This window comes from Ceraceosorus guamensis, assembly GCF_003144195.1.
Source record: "Ceraceosorus guamensis strain MCA 4658 unplaced genomic scaffold IE81scaffold_8, whole genome shotgun sequence".
In the NCBI taxonomy this organism is placed as follows: domain Eukaryota; kingdom Fungi; phylum Basidiomycota; class Exobasidiomycetes; order Ceraceosorales; family Ceraceosoraceae; genus Ceraceosorus; species Ceraceosorus guamensis.
The window spans coordinates 343,884-362,523 of NW_020290003.1; the positions used below are offsets into that span (position 1 = coordinate 343,884).

The following is an 18,640-nucleotide window of genomic DNA, read 5'->3' on the forward strand; positions in this document are numbered from 1 at the left end:
TTATTGTGCTGCACCTGCTTCCATCCTTGTGAGCTGCTTGTCTCTTCCATCAAGCAACTCTCCAGGGAGGGGCATTGGAGCTGTAAGGCGATCCACGCCGTGGCATGCAGGGCTGCGTGAAAGGTACGATCGAGGAGCGGGCAAGTCACACCCATTCGATCGTGATTCGTGCCTGCTGGTCAAGCAAGGCAAGCATGCAACGCCTGCAGCTATATAACAGCGAAGCGCATCGGAATAAATCACTCGCGCGTCTGATCTACGACCATTCGATCGCGATTGATGGAGGGAGCAAAGCACCCTGCTGGCACGAGCGCAGCGCACGCAGACGAGCCAGTCCCCGCATTCTGAAAGAGAAAGGAGAAGCACGGGAAGCAGCAGGCAGGCAGGCAGGCAGGCAGGCACTCGTCAAGCTCGAGGTTCGCAGCTAGCCGCACAACCTCATTGGGACGCTGTGCAAAATCACTCACGACGGGCAATCGGCCCCCCCGCACTTTTGTAGCCAATGGCGCTGCTCGTGGAACAGCCATTTCCAGCTCTCGGATATTGTGACGTGCAAACACAGGAGAGGCGTGTGACTGCCTAATCAGCCGCGTAGCGTACCAGGAGGGCGGGCATAAGTACCCACTATCGTCGGGCGATACTTCCCAGAAATGCGCGCGCGCACCAGGGGTACAGTACATGCGAGGTCAAAAACGAGCGACGCCCCTCCATCACGATGATTGTCGTCGGAGTGCTTACCTACTAACGCCTCCCGAATGAAGTGCTTGAGCGCCAAGCTTGCGCTGCAGTCTCAATTCTTTGCTTCTCGCCATTCGTGCAGCATCCCACACCTTGGGCGTCGCCTCAGAGTGCCCCGGATAGGGCGGGCCGAGGTGGAGCGGTAGCTCAGGACTTGATTTGGCGATCCGGCGATCCGTGTTGTTCCCATCCCGCACATCGTCTGCAGAGAGGGGTCGAAGCACTTTGCAATTTGTTGCATGGCATTGATGATCTGCGTATGGTTTTGATCCTCACTCGTCCTCACCATCTAGCTCATCCCTTACCGCTTGAGAAGCTTGCAATCCTCCTTGCTCTCCGTTGCCCTTCACCGTCTGCTATACCACACTCTCGGACCATTTCATCATGCGTGCCTCGCCCATCTCCTTCCTCCTTTCCGCCTTGCTCCTCTGTCTTGCTGCTGTGAGCGTTCAGGCAGCCACTTGCGACAACAAGTGCAGAGAGCGTGGTCTAGCAGCCTACATCAAAGCCATCGTCAGTCACAAGAAGGAGGATGCGGATGCGTGAGTAGGACTCCTGACTCTCAAGGCCTCGGACGTCTTTCCGCCGTAGGCGAAACCTAACAAGTTCGCTCCACACAGCATACCCTTGAAGGATCCCTTCGCTCGCTTCGAGGTGAGGCAGCCGAGGAGGGTGTCGGTAGCCCAGCACTCCGCAGCTGATCCTCTCTTCGCATCGTCAACCGTTCTCAGTCATTCAATGGGCTTGGTCCATTCCAGACCGCCGCTTCTGCCGCCGAGCTCCGCCGGACCACGCAGCTCGGAGCGAGCACGTTGGCCTACAAATCTTCCGAGATCAAGTTCACCCATTACAACAATCAGACCGTTCGCGGAGAGTATGTGCTGGTGCGTTGGGCCAAATGTTTGGATTTGCACGTAATGCTGGCTGGGTCCATTCACGCGCATCACGAGCTGAAATACTTCTCTTATCTGGTCACCGTCGAAACCGACCCCGCAGAGCATCGGCCTGCTCAGTGGCGTCGTTCCCATCACCACCACTGCTACCACCACGTATGCCAACTTCGACGGCAAGAACATCCAGCGCATCGACATATACACCCAATCTCCGGCTCCAAAGTGAACATGCCCCCCGTCTTTGCGGTCCGTCATGGGAAGTCACGCGTAGTCTGTGCCTCAAACTAATCGCTACCTGATACGCGGCCGACCGAGTTTGCCTTGGAGGCGCAGAAGCCCACCCCTTTCCCTCTTTTCTCTATGCGCACTCGAGTATGACAGTGCTATGTATCTGATTATGCTTCGGGACAAAGAATGTGGTATGTACACGGTTTTGAGCCTTCTCAAAAGGCTTTTGCGACACTCTTGTTGATGTTTGCAAGGCTGGAGTCGAGGCAGGTAGGAGACGTGTAAGGAGCGAGGATTTTCAGACGGTAGCAGTCGCAGAGAAAGGGAAGCGGTCATCGGATCGAGCATCTCGTTTACGAGACAGAAGAGACCTTAGACCTCCATCGTTGTGGTAGTGTCGTTGCTCGAATCTCTGCTGCCGTCCCCTCGGGGACGCGCGTAAGCGGCCCTAGGTGCGCGCAAAGAGGGAGCCGCAGAAGACATGCTGGAGCCGAGGCTCAGATCGGGGGAGCCTTTTGCCAAGTCGCCAGCGCTGCCGGACGTCTTCGGTAGATCGGTAATGGCAGTAAAAGGTGCGCGTCTTCTTCTGCGACGCGGAGCGATGGGAGCACCTTCCCAGGCTTCGCCAGCAGGGACCGACTCGCCTTTCATCACGAGCGAAAGACTTCCCAACTGGCCTCCCTCGGCAATTCGACTGTTCGGAAGCAGGATGCTGTATGGCATCATTGTAGCTCTGCTCTCCAAGTCGACTCGATCCATACCCATTCGGCGATCTTGGAATAGATGCGTCTGCGGACCAGCATGCCGGTTGATCACTGCCTCGTCTCCAAGGCTGACCAAGTCGTACTCGGTAATGTCCATGCTCAGCATGGTCACCTTCTTGCCGATCTGGACACCTAGTAGTCTGAAGCACCAGGGCAAAAAGGGAGTGCCGACGAGCTTGGCCGTAAGCAAGGGCATGGCAAGTGTCTCGTACGTCGAGGTGACAAATTCCGACAGCCAGACGTTCTTGGACCATAGTGGCCATTCTGCCGGCTTGTACACTCCCACGAGAGTCCACTTGGCCAGCACGGTAAAGAGGAAGCCCGGCAGAGCAAAGAGGAAGAAGAAGAAGAGGGGCAGCATCAAGCAAGTCTGCACAACGCCGATGTAGGGGTAGGCCGTCTCGAAAATCTCCAGGCCGTACCCAAGCCCGAAAACAATGAGGGCTCGTGGAAGCACGATGCGCAACCCCTCGATGAAGAGGCGAAGCGCGACTTGCCATGCCTTGGGACTGTAGAGCAGGTGGTCTGCGTAGCACGTTGCGCCTTGAGCTCGAGCTGGCATCATCACTGGTGGGCTTCCAAAGCAGCTTTGTCCTTCTTGAAGCGGTTTCTCGGCCGGTGGGGCGATCGACAAAACGCCCACGAGGGTGTTCGATGCCAGGTGAGTGCCTTGCGGCAGTAGAGACGCATTGCCAGCAAATGCGCGAGGAGCGAGCGTTGTCTTCTTGAGCTTCAACGTGCTGTGTCGCACGTCGGTGTCGCCCATGAGCACTCCGTCCGCGATGAAAGACTCGTCGCCAATCTCCGTGAGCTCGAAGTTGATGCCACGAGCAGTGGACACCTCGGCCATTCTTCCGATCTTGACGCCAAGGGCTCGCAGGAATGGCACAACATACAGAGTAGCATAGACCGGGTGCAAGACGCTGAGAGACATGTCCATGATCCGGTCTGTAGCCCATTTGCGGAAGTAGAAGACCGAAGTTGTTCGATGCGTGCCTTCACGCAGAGGGCCCAGGACGATCCACCTAAAGATGACGAGCTCGAGGAAGACGAGGCAGAGGTAGGCGAGGGCGGCAGGCACGGCGACAATTCCGGTCTGCTGCCAGTCGTTGAGGTGGCGTATGTTGAGCACCTCAAACATGAGCAGACTGGGGATTTGAGGCGCGAAGTAGAGGATTGGGAAGACAAATACTACCGTGAAAGACATTGCCAATCCCATCAATGAGCGTCGCAGATCACCCGGTCGAGTCTGTCTCATGTTGCCGACATCTTGACTCTCAGCGAGGAGCTGCGCCGGAGATCCATGCCAGCGCTGAGCAGCCGGGATGCGCATGCCATCCGGAACCATCGTCATTGCTGCTACCTCGGCGCCGTCCTCGATGCTTGCGCCACCCTCGATGACGCTGTTGGATCCGACGCGCGCGTCGTTGCCTATTCGGAGTGGCTTCAGGATTAGTCGACCGCGCTCCACAATGCTCGTCGATAGGACGACGTCTTGACCAATGACTACGTCATCGCCGATCTCGATGAGGTCAAGAGCCGCTCCGGTAGTGATGAATCCCAAGTGACAGTGAGAGCCTACGCGAGCGCCCAGACCGCGTAAAATGCTTGGCATCAAGACAGTGTCGGCAATGTTGTGTAAGTCTGCAAGCTCCACAAAGCGTTCGGCGAGCCACCATCGGTAGTAGTAGAGCCCGTAAAGAGGATATTCGCCCGGCTTCGCTTTCCCGAGGGCTAGCCATTTGCCCAGTACGCCGACTAAGGACAAGAAGATGGGCAAAGCAATGAAGACCGCATAAGTTGAGACAATCGCGGCGCCAATTCCCCTACCGTGAAGAGCGACGAAGAAGATGAGATAGGGTACTAGGTACTCGATGGATTGAATGAACCAAAAGAATAGCAGCGCCGGTACTTGGAAAAAGCCACACAGCCAGTAACGTAGCGTCGAGACTTCCCAATGCTCGCCGGTCTGCGCTCCGGAAGGTCCACTCAAGCTCGAAGCTCCGTGCTTCTCATCTGTGCCATCATAGTCGGAGCCGCTGTCGTCGTCCTCACTTTGTGCGGCAAAGCGAGCCGAAATTTGCTGAGCTGTGCGGTACAAATAGATGTCTTGCATTCCGATGGTACGGAGGGGAGACTCTAAGGGGCATTCTTTTCGCAACTTAGACACAAGCATTGCAGCCGCAAGACTGTGACCACCGAGGTCGTCGAAGAAGTCGCTACTCGGCAGGATGGGAGCTGCTTGTGGGAAAACTGCTGAGAGCGCTCTAAGAAGGACGCCGAGCTCGGAAGCTGGGTCGATAGCAGCAAGCTCGCTGCCTGCCTTCTCAGTTGCGAGTTCCTGCGCAGCTGCTTGCCGAGCCTTCTCTTCGTCTGCCTTGACCTTCGAAACCTCTTGAAGAGCCTTGGCATTAATCTTGCCGCTAGGCAGGCGAGGCATCTCGTCGGCACCAAGAACAAAGAAGGCCTCGGGCTGCATGTACGAAGGCAAGCCACTGAGAGAGCCCCTGAATGCTCTTGAGTCGACGCTAGCAGAGGCTGCGTCCGGTCGGCGCATGACGAGGTACGCCTCCAAGCGATTGCTCACTCCAGAAAGAATGACGGCCGCCGTCTGAACGTCCGGGTGAAGCGCCAGCGCATTTTCGATTTCTCCGAGTTCGATACGGAAGCCCCGGTGCTTGACTTGAGTGTCAATACGACCTAGAAAGAGAAGGTTGTGGTTGGAATCCAATTTGACGCGGTCTCCTGTCCGATAGATACGCTCGGTAGTCCCTTGCCAGAGCGGGTGGGGTATGAACTTCTCCGCTGTGAGCTCTGGTCGACCTACATAACCGTTGCCAACGCAAGGACCGCCGATGGCAAGTTCTCCCTCGGCACCTGCGACGAGAGCTAGAGGCTCTTTGGGAACTGCATCGCTGCTGTCATAGTCGTCAGCGATGGGAAGAAGAAGGGCGTGGTAGGAGGGCAAAGGCTTGCCGATCGTAACGGCTTCGTTAGGAAACAATTCTTGGATCGTGGCTGTGACTGTAGTTTCGCTGGGACCATAGGTGTTCCAGATGCGAAGATTCGGATGCCAGAGTCGGTTCACCAGGGCTGGAGGGCATGCTTCGCCCCCCAGATTGAGGAGTCGGACAGAAGGCGGAAGACTGCATTCATCATCTAGCGACGTCATGATGTTGATCAAGGTGGGCACGGCATTTACTACGGTGACTCCACGTTTAGCCCAGACGCCGTGAGCGCCACCGAGTCCAGGAACGTTTTGACACTCTGTGCGGCTACCAATAGCCAAGTGTGCTCCACCAGCTATGCTCACCCAGCTTCTCAGATGTAAAACGACAAGGTCAGCTGTCGCGCCATAAAGTATCTCGAATGTCTCGAGCAAGAACTCACGTTTCCTCGATGCTCATATCGAATGCGAAGGAGAAGCCTTGCCAGACAATGTCTTCTGGACCAGTCTCAAGCAGCAGCCGCTCAGAAAGGCTGAACACCAATGCTGCACCGTGGGAAATTTCGATCCCCTTCGGTTTGCCGGTAGAGCCCGAGGTGTAAATCATGTATGCCGCGTCGGTCGACCGAGGATATCGTGGTCGCGACGAAGTGGTCGGGGAAGACTTGCGCGCTTCAGCGATCAAGTCGTCGATGAGGACCACCGACATGGTGTGCGGTGCATTGGCGGCTGCTTGCTTCGCAGCATCAAAATGCGCAGCGTCGCAAAGCAAGACTGCTGCTCGACTGTCGTCCAGACACGCGGTTACTCGCGAGGTAGGAGCATCGGCATCGAAAGGCAACCATGTCGCTCCGCAGAAAGTGGAAGTGTGCATTGCCAGATGCAGCTCGATCGACTTTTCAAACCAAATGCCGACTACAGGTGCGCGCTGCTGAGAAGTCGAGGCAGCACCGTGAAAGTGAAGGAACAGACGGTCCAGAGCGTCCGCGAGACCAAGGACTTGTTCGTAGACTTCACGGTACGACTTCTGAATTACGTCGGCGCCTTCTTCACGACGGAAAGAGTAAAGAGTGGCGCTGGGCCGTGCCCTTGCTTGCCATTCGAAGAGGTCCGGCAATGTTTGGACTCCATCGGGGGCAGCCGGCGCGTCTCGCGATGTCGCGCTGAAGAGGATGCGGTCGGCAACTGCCATTGCGACTCTGCTTGACTGCTGCAGTCGTGACGGAGCTTTCGAATACTTGGAGTCGGCGAGAAAGACGAGAAGCGTTTCTAGCACGACGTTGGAGTGTCAGTCCAGAGCGATGTGCTGCTGCGTCGAGCAATAGACTTATAGGTGTGCGAGCGACAGACTTACAGGTGTGCCAGACGGGAGAGGGCTGGCAAACTTTGTGCCGTAAGGCACTTGGCGTGCGAAATTAACAGCATCAGGAACGTTGAGCATGTCATGCTTTGAGACTTGTACCAGCAGATCCTCCTCGTGTAGCAAACATGATTCAGAGGCAACTCCCGCTCACGTAAAGAGTTCAATTGACGGGCATCCTATGCCAAGGTGAAGCCGGAAAGCCGTGGGGCAGCTTGCGCAGCTTAAGCCCAGAATTGGGCGGATGTGCCGCACTGTCCGGCGCAAAGCACCGTTGATGCGGTGCAAAGTAAAGGTTAAGAAACGTGCGAAGCCGAGACGCAGTCCGCGACCCACATTGTTTCCTCCGACGATTGCAATGGCGCCATCGACGTGAACGAGGCGGTGACAACGCACCTTCTCAGCCAAGCCGTTCGCTCGTTTTCACAATCCTGATCCACAGGGGAGCATGTCGCTTCTGCACCGTTCGGCAAAGCAGCGTATGCTGTACGTGCCTCCTGATCGGAGTCAAAGTTTTTCAACAGTCATTGACGTTGCGCTCCAAGGGTCTACCTTCTGGGGTCGCTAAGTCCTTTGCTCCGATCCCGGCCATACGTGCTTGCACGGATCCTGCTCGCACTGCTTGACACAAGTCGATTCAACCTTTGACTTTTGAGACCTGAAGCATCTCTTCTTCTGCCGACGTGATCAGCCGGCTCCTTGGGTCTCAAAGCCTGCCCCGTGCTGAGCGGTGAGCCGCCCTTCAGATGAGATTCATGTCAGCGTTGCTGGCGGCTCTCCGAGGAATGGCGCCATGTGCATACACTCTAAGACCATCCGGAGTCCCAAAAATAGCCAACGTGCGGCATTCCGTGCACGTTCCTCAGGCGTTGCCGGCGGTGATCGGCGGGACGGACCCGTCTGTGCGCAGAGCTTCCATTTGCCATGCCATTGGCACAGGGTCAGCTTTTGTCTGAGCAGCGGCGCATGGTACAGATGCCTTCGTCTGGAGGGGAAAGAACAAGTGCTGATTGATGTACGTATAGAAGCAGCATGTCCGCCGCGGAGTAAACACACGCTATGCGGACATCCTGCAACCGACAAGAGAAGATCTCAAACGAAATGGCTGCCCGGGGTTGGCGAGAGTGTGAAGGTAAAGTTCTCAAACGATCATGATGCGCTCCATGCAACTGTTGTGCCTCTATGCAGGCAGGGCTGCTGCGTTTGCTCAACGGTGCCGCGCGCGTACGGCATTCTGCGACACGCCCCCGAAAGCAATGCCATGCCGGCTGCCTCGGCAGCGGAGTGCAAATGAGTTGCGACATGAGATCTTGCATTCTGCACGTGAACATCGCACGCCACGGCAAGACGTGCCCCGCAAAAAAGCGTCATCAGCTATGCTTGATGTTTGATCCTGCTTATGAAACGAAATTCACACTTCACAATTGTCATCAAGAAACACGAACTTACATGGGCTTGGCGACTGGACTCTTCGCGCGAGTGAGTCTGAGACATTCCAGCCCTTGTTATTGGCCTGATGAGCGAGTCTAGCTCGCTCGACGTGCCGCACACGTTCATGGCCTTGCACTGGCTCGAGCCTTTCTTGCTCTAAATACAGAAGGTTCAATGCCTTTGGTGTCAATACTTTGGCCCTTCCTCCTCACTCTACGAATGCGCCTCAAAGTGAGCTTGTACCACGCAATTTAGCGTGGTCAATCGCCAGCTGGAGCTCGACCAGATCGGCGTGCCGTGTGGCTTGCCTGACGCATATATCCTGCCGAGGAACGCTAATTTAGCGTTCAATCCGTCTCAGCTGCAAACGTCTCTCGATCGAGCAGCAGGAATCTATTGCGGTTGAAGTCTCTCCCCCAAGAACGCTGGGTCACATCCATATATCGAACTCTTGCGCATTTAGCACGCCATAAGTCGTCGGCTCTGTGCTGAGCCGAAGTTGCTCAAGCACCCCACAAATCTCGAGATGATCCTGACGTCCCTCGGCCCATGGCATTTGAGAGGTCAAACATATATACCAGCGCACGTCTTTAGGACCGCCGAAGTGGTGTGCGTCGCTGCATCCTGGCCGGCAGAGAAAGAGGCCTCATTCGTAATTTGCGCCGTCATCAGACCTTGACACAAAGCTTTCTGGCTCACGCTCACACCCGGGACACTGCTCACGCGCTGCACCGACCACGACCTTGGGCGTCGCTTGGAGCGAAAGTATGATCAGTTGCGTAACGGAAGCCCGGCTTGGCAAGCGGATGCAGCTTTTCACTGGGTTCCACTCAATTCGACGCGTCATTCAGTCATTCGTTATCCGAGGCTGTGTGCCGACAAGCGCATTCAGAATGGCCTCAAGCTCACGAGCTTGGAGCGCTCGTGTGCGAAGCCGAAGCTAGAGCCCGGTCGAGTATGAGGGAGCAGACGCAATTCAGCTGAACACAAGGAGCGGTCGGCGTCAGGTAGCTCAGATTATGAGTCAAGGGCGGCGCTGACTGTGTTTGGGAAGGGGTTTGAAGGCGCTGATCGTACAATCGTGAAGGTCATGATCTAAGACAGACCATTGCACTCCAACCACTCGAGGCGAGCGCGAACTTTTGACAAGCGTGCCCCCTTCGTTGCATTCAGTGCAGCGCGCCAACAGCTGAGCCTAGACTCAAGACTGACAGTATGGTGTTTACTTGTGAATGCTCATGGCGTTTCTGCTCGAATCTGTGCAAGAAATTCGTCTCTACATTCACGTCAGGCATTATCATGAAAGAGGGACTGATATCCTAGCCACTTTAGACATTTGAATTTTGTTTTTTGAAGGAGGCTCGTCTAAATATGTCGGGCAAGCGCAAGGAGTCGTTCGGACAGGCGTGCCGAGGATGACGGAGTCATTAGTCGACCGGCGAGCTGCGTGCAACGTGCCTGCAAAGCAAGGCATGGCGGAGCTTCGTCTTCCGAATCCTACAGCCGCCAGCGCAGCACTCGAGACTGCTCTGTTTGATCGCCTTTGGTCCGATTCGCTGACGAGGTATGGCCCCTGGCGCGCTGCTCTGCTCTGAGCGTGTCGGTCAGATAGCGGTCATTTGTGTCCTCATGACCTCATGTTCAAGATTACGATTCCCGCATCAGCAGCTCGGAATCTGCCTCTCCTAGAGGTTTTGCATGGCCTGCCAGGGAGATTTGGGTTCACGGAGACGCGTCACGCCTAGCGTCCAAAGTAGAAACCTGTTGTCGTGACGCGCTAACGATGCCGCCGGCTCCATTAGTGCACGACGCCGTCCAGCGTAATGGTGGATGCTGGATCAATCAAGCCAATCGGCGTCAACAGCGTGGGTTCAGGGGTCGTCTTCCTGACGCAACGGCCACTGACTAATTAAGGAGGACATGGGCACATACGTAGCGACATTTGTCTTGTGTGCGCTGCTTCAACCGATCCCAGACGATTGGCAGCCACAGCCGCGAGCCAGCAGTCAACACTCGATCTCATAAGAGGCTTGAATGGGTAAACTGGAGTTACAAGTGTTTCACAGTCATGTACACACGACCTTGCGTGCCTAGCCTGCTGAATCCTTCCAGTGTCGCCACACAACCACCATGCGCGTAGTCTCGCACTCGCACCGCTTCAGCCCCGCAGATGCGGCGACGTGCTGGTGTGTGGCAATCATCTTTGCCATCCTAGCTATCTGCGTTGTCGCCTCAGACACAGCACATCTCCTTGATCTTGATCACGAGCACGTCTCGCCAGACAAGGATCGCGGCGGCACGTCGGCACTCGACCGCACCAGATCCGTCATTGAGCGTCAAAGGAGACAGACTCATTCTCACGTCGAGATGGGCAGAAAAGCGCGTCATCTCCACCACAAGCACGACAGGCCTGTCGCCGCTGTGTATCGCGGACCGGTCGGCTGCGAGGGATGCTCGGAGAGCGTTGCCAAGCTGCTCAGAGATTCGCCTCCCCATTTTCGCGTGCACTATCTTGGTCCTGACGAGACTCACGATGTGTCTCCGCAGACGCTCAGCCACCTCGACCTCTTCGCATGGCCAGGTGGCGGTGATGATCAGAACGCCGACTATCTGAAGGTGGCCAACTACACAAAGGCACTGCGAGACTTTGTCAGTGGTGGCGGCAAGTACGCAGGATTTTGTATGGGTGCCTTCCTGGCAAGAGGACAAGCGAGCAACGAGACATTCTTCGGCCTACTCCCGGAAGGATCATGGGTCAGCTCGGAGCGCTTCGAAAAGAATGCCCAGGTCAAAGGCGATGAAGACACCATCATTCTGACAGACTGGACCTTTCACACTGGTCCCAAAAAAGGAACGACTGAAAGAGATAGATGGCAATACTTTCAAGATGGCGGCCTCGTTCACCTGGGCCCGAACGTCCCGCCTCAAACTATCATCAAAGGGCATTACACTTCCACCAATGACGTCTGCTCAGCCATCATCCCGTACGGCAAAGGTCAGGTCGGACTTGTGGGAGTGCACCCAGAGGCTGGTGAGTACCGGCTCAATGGTGTGTGAAAGACGACGCGCTCTCACGCTCGTCTCCCTCGTCCTTATCTAGACAAAAGTTGGTACTCCGACTGGAACGGAACCAACCCCCAAGGCATCAGGTTCGACATTGGCCACGATTTCATTGACACACTGTGGCGGGCGGACGAGCTTCAGGCCCACCCAGTGCCTAGCACCACTACATCGACGTTGCCAACTGGGACCTCAACCGCACCTACTCGCTAGGGAGCAGAGCCCCTTTGCACACCATCTCATCGACTGCTTCTGCTTGTCTGGAAGCCCGCGACTGCAATAGAGTTTTCTTTTAATGAAATTCGCTGTTCTCGTCCTCTGCCACCGTCCACGTAGGCACCATGAACCCCGCAACCGACATATACGGTGGCGAATAAGAGGCGGTGGGAGCTCCCCATATTCTTGATTGTCGCTGATCCGACAAAAGGGCCATTCGTGAGCGAACGCGGCGAGCCTCTCAGAGAGCAAGGCTGGTCGTAAAAAGCAGAAATCCTGAGTGTCGAGGCTTTTCAACGGGTCGGAGATGCGTCTACGATGGTGTTCCGCGGCACGGGTCCAGACTAGCGTCCGATCAAGTGGCGCTTCCGCGAAAGCCACACGAACTTGCGGTCCTTGAAACCGCAACGCGGGGCGCGCGCAGCCTTCTCGAGCGCGCGTCTTGACTTCGATGTGTGAGCGATGGCCGCGGGGCTCTACCGGCGGAGTGAGGTCGTGTGTCCTTCATGCCGTTTCGTCGTACCCGATGCAGTATTGGCAGCAATTTTGTGATGAACCGTGAATGTATCTAGGCTGTATGGATGGATTGGATGGGATTGGGATGGGATTGGGATGTATATGCCCAACCCTCGTTCTGCGCGCGGCCGCCCCGGGCTGTTGTGATGTGTGGACGTAGGAAAGTAACCTTCGTCTCACTTCACATGCGTCACACAGTCGTTCGCATTCGCAAGGGTCTGAGTTGATATGTAACTGGCACAGCAAGCTTGACCCATGAAAGGGGCTTCATTTCATGCATCGGGTACGTAAGCCTCTCACACCGCGTGGCTGACCTTGGATCGGGTCGCTGTGGAAGCACGAGCTGGTAATACCGCACGGCGAGCGTTGACGGGTCTTGGCGGAGCTGGTGGACCCTTGAGCTGCCATGCATCAGAATGTATTCATTTAGACGCGGATTCTAGAGGTAGCAGAGGTTCAGAAGCGCAGGAAGATACGCACACAGCCGGAACACGACTCAGCTTCGGGGCTTGACCGGCTTTCCAGATGATAGCCATCAGCCACAGGGTAGGGTAAAAGCGGTGGCGCAGCGCCACCCCCAACAGAAATGACGCCTCAATTGGTGATCTGGAGCTGAAGCGATGCTCGTATATGGACGGGTGGCTCGGATCCATATACAGCGGCGGAGGGGAGTGTTCAAAGATCGGCAAGTCTCGGTTGGAGTCGGAGAAACATCCGCCACGACGTTGAGGCTGAAGCAAGCATGCCATAGCTGCTGAGTGTTCGATTGTCATGCACCGACGGGGATGTGGCGTGTGTATGGCGCCGCGGCGAACATAGACTGAGCTCACAGTCACGAAATAAAGCTACAACAGCAACAGCGCAAAGGCGTGTTATACGAGGTATTGCTCGAGCTCTTCGTGCTGCTGATGCTGCTGATTCGCGTGCGTGAGACGTCGAGTCAAGCCACTCACGTCTCAATGGAACTTAAGTGTGGTGAGTTCGCTTCGCCGTTGCTTCGCCGCTATTTCGGGGGGATGATGAGCCGCCGCTACTCCTGACCTCGACTTCTCAACCCGATCATGAGCTTAGCTTCAATTAAGCTTCAGCATGGCGAATCTTGGAGAAAAGAGGCTGCCATGGTCTCTCTGATTACCGCGACGAGAGGCACGTTCCGCCTGACAGCCAACGCTTGAAGCGTCGACGAGTGATGGCCGTCAGGTCGAGGCTTTGAGCGCGCTAAATCGACCCGGACCCCAATCGTGAATGCCAATGATGCTTCTGCTCTTGGTGGTCACACGACGTTTCGTATGTGTGCTTGCCAGCAGCTGTCACCTGGTTGTGTTGCGGACATTGGGATTCGACGGAGCTTCGTGCCAAGCCACAAAAAGAAGCCCAGCCCTGCATGCCTCGCCCCTCGTGCAGCGGCAAGCAGCCAGCATGCAGCAGGCCGCGTGTCTGCGCCACTTTGCGCTAGCCGAGGTCCAGAGCCGCCTCACGTGTCTCGATTCAAGATCATTCAAGAGTTAACCAATTTGAATCATGGATCGAAATGCCCTTCGTCGTCAAAGCCGCCTCAAGAGTCTTTGAGGATGATGAGTGAGTTGTGCTGCTAATCAAGAGTCCATCGAAGGTCCCGTCTCATTCTTTCATGAGCCGACAAACGACTCCCTCAATTCAGTCTTTGACTCGGGTCCTCGACTGCGCCCGTGTAGCAAAGAGTCAAGTCTTGAGTCGGTCAGCACGTCAGCTGAGTTAATTCCGCCGAGCTGACGTGCGCGTGCGCGGTGCACGTTGTCGCGCGCCGATCACGAGGGACAGCCTATGTGCCTGTCTGCAGACCTATTTACGGCAGACAAAACAAAACATCGGCCCGCTACACGATTTGAATCTGAATCTGAATAAGGGAGACGTCTGCTCTGCGCGTGACCATTCGTGATTGAATTGCAAGCTCAGCACCGGCTAACGGATCTCCAGCTGATGGGCTCATCACTCGTGACTCGCAAACCTCGATGAGACTCTTTGGGACATCGAGCACGTAAGCAAAGAGAGCGCTCTTCAGCGCCGCAGACGCACGGTCAACGGTCTCGAGCTGTTGGCCAACGGTGTTCAACGACAACACACCCACACCCACATCCTTTCCCATCTCAACCACGAGTACAACAGGCATCACACCGAGGGAAGCAACAACAAGCCGAGAAACACCCAGTCGCGCCTGGCCTCTACTCTCCTGCTACGCTCACGCCGTCTATGCACCTCTTGCTCTCATCTTTGCAACATCTCACTGCACCTCCGTCACTTTGCTTATCGGCCTTTCGACGTGCCTAGCTAAGCGGTCGTACCATTGGCGTCCCCTTCCGCAACGGCCTGAGCTTGGCTTTCATCGAGCCCGCCATCTGCCTGCCTTGCCTGTCTTACCTTTCCTGGCGTGCACATGCAGGTAACAGTGCTAAGCGTACACACAACCCATCAACACTACGTCACGCGACCTTGGCGAAGGGCTGTGATAGCATTGTCCTGTTGCCTTGCTCAAATAGAGCCCAAGCTGGGCAGTGCATGGGTATCTGTACCCGCCAGCCACTCTCACTTGTTACTAGGACAGGAATGCTAAGCGCAATCTCCACGCCTTCGGCATTGTGAATCACGTTGCTCATTGGCATCATGACTCCAGGTTCGAGCGCGTCGAACGCCGATCTCCTTTCAGCTCCTGCCAGAAGCTATCACACTTCAAGTCACGCTGACGGCTCACCAGGCCTCTCCGCCAGCTCCGGATCTAATAGCAGCAGCGACGGCACGACAACGCCAGCGAAGAATAGAGCAGGTCAGACATCAAAGGCGTCTAGATCGCGCAGCGTGGATGTCGGCGAGGCTATGACGCCTGGTCGAGTGTCAGACAGTGCCCGCACCGCACCTTCCTCTCCTGCTTCAGGAGCACCTTCTGTTGGCCGAACTCTCCAAAATACGTACAAGGCCCTTCAGCTACGAGCGCGGAGGAGTCTGCTGGACTTGCGCGTTGGTGGTAGCGGATCCGCTCGCCGTCATGAGGGGCTACATGGTGCAACTCGCCAGCTCCACCCTCACGCGCGTGACGGCAGTCTTCATCCTCTCCCCGCGAGAACTGCGAGTCAGGGATTCGGGACTAGCGAGAGCAAGCTCGGACGTCGGGCAGCCGATATGGATGGTAGTCTCGGCTCGCTAGTGACACCCACCACCGCGCGTCCGAGCGTTGCAGAGGAGCGCCGAGGGTCGGGTGGGACGGTGAAGGGATCCCGATGGGGCATACGTCCCAGTTCAAGACCCTCCTCCAGCGGATCTGGCGCGGCCAGCTCCACACAAGGGTCATCACCATGGTCAAATCGGCGTAGGAGGGAAAGAGATGAGTCGTCGAGACAGGGAGCTGCGCTGCACACCTCATCGCTCGCGGGATACGGCGCCTCACCGGACGTAGGTGACTATGCAGATGCTCTTGCCATGGGCCCCTCTCCTTCGACCCAGTCGCGCTTATTACCTCCTGTAGACGTTGACGGAAGCGATGCGAGGGCCTTGCAAGGCGTTCAAGCCGGTCCTTCGAACGGCCTAGGTAGTCTAGCCTCTTTCTCCTTCCCGCACGACGCGGCGTTCTTGCGCACACGAGCGCAACCCTTGCAAGGCATGGATGGCGGAATGCGGCATCCAAGCCCTACTGACACGAAGTCAGCCTCGGTGAAGTGGCTTCCAAACTCTCCAACGACCCCGCTGGCTTCGCATTTCAACCATCGCCGTCCTAGCGTCATTGGGCACGCGCATCGAAGCAGTGCAACGAATGCGGAGAGGAGAAGAGCCAGCGACAATCCTCCCTGCACATGTCCTGCTGTGCTACCCCGACGTCACTCTGAGCTTCCTGTGTTGGTCCCATCGTACCTCTCACCCTCACCATCCCGATCCATCCTGGAGCAGCCAAGCGCTGCGAGCCCTGCCCTGTCGAGACGACGCTCAGTGAGGCCAAGTGCGGCGCGGAATAGACTCGTCACGCAGATGGCAAGCTGGGACTTTTGCAGTCTTGATCTCAGCGACGAGGATATCCGCTCTGCATGCGAGATCGTCTTCGAAGCCGTTCTGAGTGCCCCGATACCTCGCAATGTGCTGGACCAGCCGCCGGTCCTTCACGATGCAACTTACTCGGCTCAAACAAGCACATCCACCTCGGAATCGCCCTGGACGACTCTCGGAGAGCATCTCGGCGTGACGATGGACGCTGTGCGACGCGTCTTGGATAGCATCATGGACCTCTATCACTCTTCAAATGCGTATCACAACTTCAATCACGCTGCAGACGTACTTCAAGCTTTGTATGCGCTACTGGTGGACTTGAAAGCCGTTCCAAGCCTCTCACCAACTAGCACGGCAGCTTGGGATCCAGCCTCATCGCCCCTTTCGCCTCAAGACGCGCTTGCACTACTGTTTGCAGCCATTGGTCACGACGCTGGTCATCCTGGACTGTCCAACGCTTATTTGTCCAACGCATCGGCGCCGATAGCGATCGCCTTCAGATGCGGTGCTCCTGAACATGGTAACGCAGAGGAGGGCAAAGCGAAAGACGAAGTCGGCAGCGATGACAGCCTTGTCAAACCAGCAAAGGGCAGTCCGCTGGAGAGCTATCACGCAATCCTCTTCGAGGGCTTGATGGAGCGTTGTGGCTTGGCGCATCTTCTCTGGGCCGAACCGGGCGCTCGATCCGAGTTTGGAGAGGTCATCAGATCCTGCATCCTTGCGACCGACATGGCCATCCACTCCTCCTTCGTAAGCGCTCTCTTCACCTTCGAAGCCCGGCTGTACGACGAGCCTGTCGTCAGTGATGGCAGAGATCGGGCGCAGAGGATTCGTGCACAGCCTCGGAGCGAGCGCACACTGCTTTGCGCAGCTTTGCTGAAATGTGCAGACATCAGCAACCCAGTTCGAGCTCGCAGCGTCGGTCGACGATGGAGCGTCGCACTGCGAAAGGAGTGGGAGCGTCAAAGCGCTCTGGAGGAGGAATGCGGACTTCCTGTCACTGCGGGTGCTGCTAACAAATGCAAGCACAAGAGACGATCGGCTGCTCCGGTATCCATGCCACCTCTTCCTGGTTCTCCCTCAGCCAACGAGGACGGTTTGAGGAGGACAAGCGCTGCGCAGATGGTTGCTCAACTCGGCGGAGGCGGAGGCGCCGCTGCTGAGATTGTGGAAGTAAGCTTGAATGACCTGGCCGCTGCTGGTGAGCTAGAGGAAGAGCGCGCGCTAGCAAGAGGGCAGGTCGCTTTTGTCAACGCTTTTGTAGCGCCGCTGATGGTGGCTATCGCGAAACTTTTGCCGAGTGAGTCAAGCTCCTCTTTGCTCGCGAGCACGTCGAGTCGCTGACCGATGAATCCCGCCCCACGTAGGTCTCGACGCATATCTACAGCTTGCTATCGACAACAAGGCTTTATGGGAGAAGCATCTCGAAGCAGTTGAGGCGCGAATACTTGCGGAGGGGCCTTCAAAACAAAGCTCACCTCCAAGAAACCCATCGATGACCGCTTTATCCATCGCAGACGAGCAACTTGCTCAGCTTCACGGACGTTCTGCGATATCCTTGTCCATGCTGGATAGCGAGAGATTACGACTTCCTTCGATCTTTCTGCCGCCAGTGGGCAATGTTCCTCTGGATGCACAGAGTTGCAGAGAACAGGTGCAGCGAGCTATCGACGACGCTCTTATTGGCGCCGTTCGTGCGTGGAAGGTTCCTGTGCCTGAAGGAGTCACAGCGGATCACCCTCTGATTGCGATTGACGTGGCGGATGCCAGCAAAGCATCGACGGCGGCGACGCCGGACGCGGCAGATGATCGTCAAAGGTGCGCCTCGAGCGCGAGCCTCGCGTCCTCAATTCGCTCGGCGGCGTCGTCGACCCCGGCCACAGCGCACTCTACTTCGACAGCAGCGACGAGCAGCGCATCGGGCGTGTTGGGATTGGGCAAAGTGGATCTCCATTGGTCTGCCCTCAAGTCGCAGCTCACGGCGCCGTCTAGCAGGCATGAAGATTTGTCTGTTGGTCTCGCACCAGCACTACCTCCGATCACTGCTTCAACATCTAGTCTGGAAAGGCCCACATCGTCCCTGTATGACGTTCAAGTGCCTTCCCCAGCGCCTACTCCTGGACATGCTAGTCAGTCGCGGCGAAAAACGCCCATCAGCGTCATGCGTCGGCTTTCTGCGTGGAGCAGCTCCAAATGAGAAGGGTGGCGCGTTGCAAGATCTCCACCAGCGAGGCACTTGCCTACCTCTGAGTCTATACGGACTATCTGCTAGCGCTCCACCCCAACCTCCCTCGGCAACGCATTCACTCTGGTCTCCCCAGTCGCCCACATGGTGCCATCTTCATTTGCGACTTCGCATCGACCTTGCGCGCAAGTCGCTCTAGAGCAGCTCTTCCTCACATGTGCTTCGTTTCGTATCATCAATTCGATGCACTCATTGCAGAGACGTTTGATCATCAGTCACCAGTTGCATCAAATT

At 56.5% G+C, this 18,640-nt stretch overlaps 4 protein-coding genes across 4 annotated transcripts; 3 read left to right on the top strand and 1 right to left on the bottom strand.

The window, feature by feature from the left end:
- Positions 1–901: 901 nt before the first annotated feature.
- IE81DRAFT_242905 (hypothetical protein) lies at positions 902–2,075 on the top strand. The gene is made up of 4 exons (XM_025511241.1): positions 902–1,280; positions 1,359–1,392; positions 1,463–1,622; positions 1,735–2,075. The coding sequence occupies exons 1-4, from the start codon at positions 1,123–1,125 to the stop codon at positions 1,917–1,919; spliced, it is 537 nt and encodes a 178-aa protein (XP_025372070.1). The 5' UTR covers positions 902–1,122; the 3' UTR covers positions 1,920–2,075.
- IE81DRAFT_320883 (Non-ribosomal peptide synthetase C-terminal) lies at positions 2,010–7,036 on the bottom strand. Its single transcript, XM_025513168.1, has 2 exons — positions 6,014–7,036; positions 2,010–5,940 (listed from the first exon to the last, which is right to left on the bottom strand). The coding sequence occupies exons 1-2, from the start codon at positions 6,760–6,762 to the stop codon at positions 2,232–2,234; spliced, it is 4,458 nt and encodes a 1,485-aa protein (XP_025372071.1). The 5' UTR covers positions 6,763–7,036; the 3' UTR covers positions 2,010–2,231.
- Positions 7,037–10,023: 2,987 nt separating this feature from the next.
- Positions 10,024–11,942, top strand: IE81DRAFT_320885 (hypothetical protein). Its single transcript, XM_025513169.1, has 2 exons — positions 10,024–11,392; positions 11,462–11,942. The coding sequence occupies exons 1-2, from the start codon at positions 10,492–10,494 to the stop codon at positions 11,632–11,634; spliced, it is 1,074 nt and encodes a 357-aa protein (XP_025372072.1). The 5' UTR covers positions 10,024–10,491; the 3' UTR covers positions 11,635–11,942.
- A 2,606-nt stretch (positions 11,943–14,548) lies between these two features.
- IE81DRAFT_242970 (HD-domain/PDEase-like protein) lies at positions 14,549–18,460 on the top strand. Its single transcript, XM_025511242.1, has 2 exons — positions 14,549–17,461; positions 17,529–18,460. Exons 1-2 carry the CDS (start codon positions 14,794–14,796, stop codon positions 18,356–18,358), a joined length of 3,498 nt encoding a protein of 1,165 aa, XP_025372073.1. The 5' UTR covers positions 14,549–14,793; the 3' UTR covers positions 18,359–18,460.
- Positions 18,461–18,640: the final 180 nt, after the last annotated feature.

Excerpts from the sequence above, each read along its gene's own strand:
- IE81DRAFT_242905 (XM_025511241.1), top strand. The coding sequence starts at position 1,123 with ATGCGTGCCTCGCCCATCTCCTTCCTCCTTTCCGCCTTGCTCCTCTGT. Across the intron at positions 1,393-1,462 it reads ATCCCTTCGCTCGCTTCGAG|TTCTCAGTCATTCAATGGGC; the intron begins GTGAGGCAGCCG and ends CATCGTCAACCG. Across the intron at positions 1,623-1,734 it reads TTCGCGGAGAGTATGTGCTG|AGCATCGGCCTGCTCAGTGG; the intron begins GTGCGTTGGGCC and ends CCGACCCCGCAG.
- IE81DRAFT_320883 (XM_025513168.1), bottom strand. The coding sequence starts at position 6,762 with ATGGCAGTTGCCGACCGCATCCTCTTCAGCGCGACATCGCGAGACGCG. Across the intron at positions 5,941-6,013 it reads GATATGAGCATCGAGGAAAC|CTGGGTGAGCATAGCTGGTG; the intron begins GTGAGTTCTTGC and ends ACATCTGAGAAG.
- IE81DRAFT_320885 (XM_025513169.1), top strand. The coding sequence starts at position 10,492 with ATGCGCGTAGTCTCGCACTCGCACCGCTTCAGCCCCGCAGATGCGGCG. Across the intron at positions 11,393-11,461 it reads GGGAGTGCACCCAGAGGCTG|ACAAAAGTTGGTACTCCGAC; the intron begins GTGAGTACCGGC and ends GTCCTTATCTAG.
- IE81DRAFT_242970 (XM_025511242.1), top strand. The coding sequence starts at position 14,794 with ATGACTCCAGGTTCGAGCGCGTCGAACGCCGATCTCCTTTCAGCTCCT. Across the intron at positions 17,462-17,528 it reads TATCGCGAAACTTTTGCCGA|GTCTCGACGCATATCTACAG; the intron begins GTGAGTCAAGCT and ends CGCCCCACGTAG.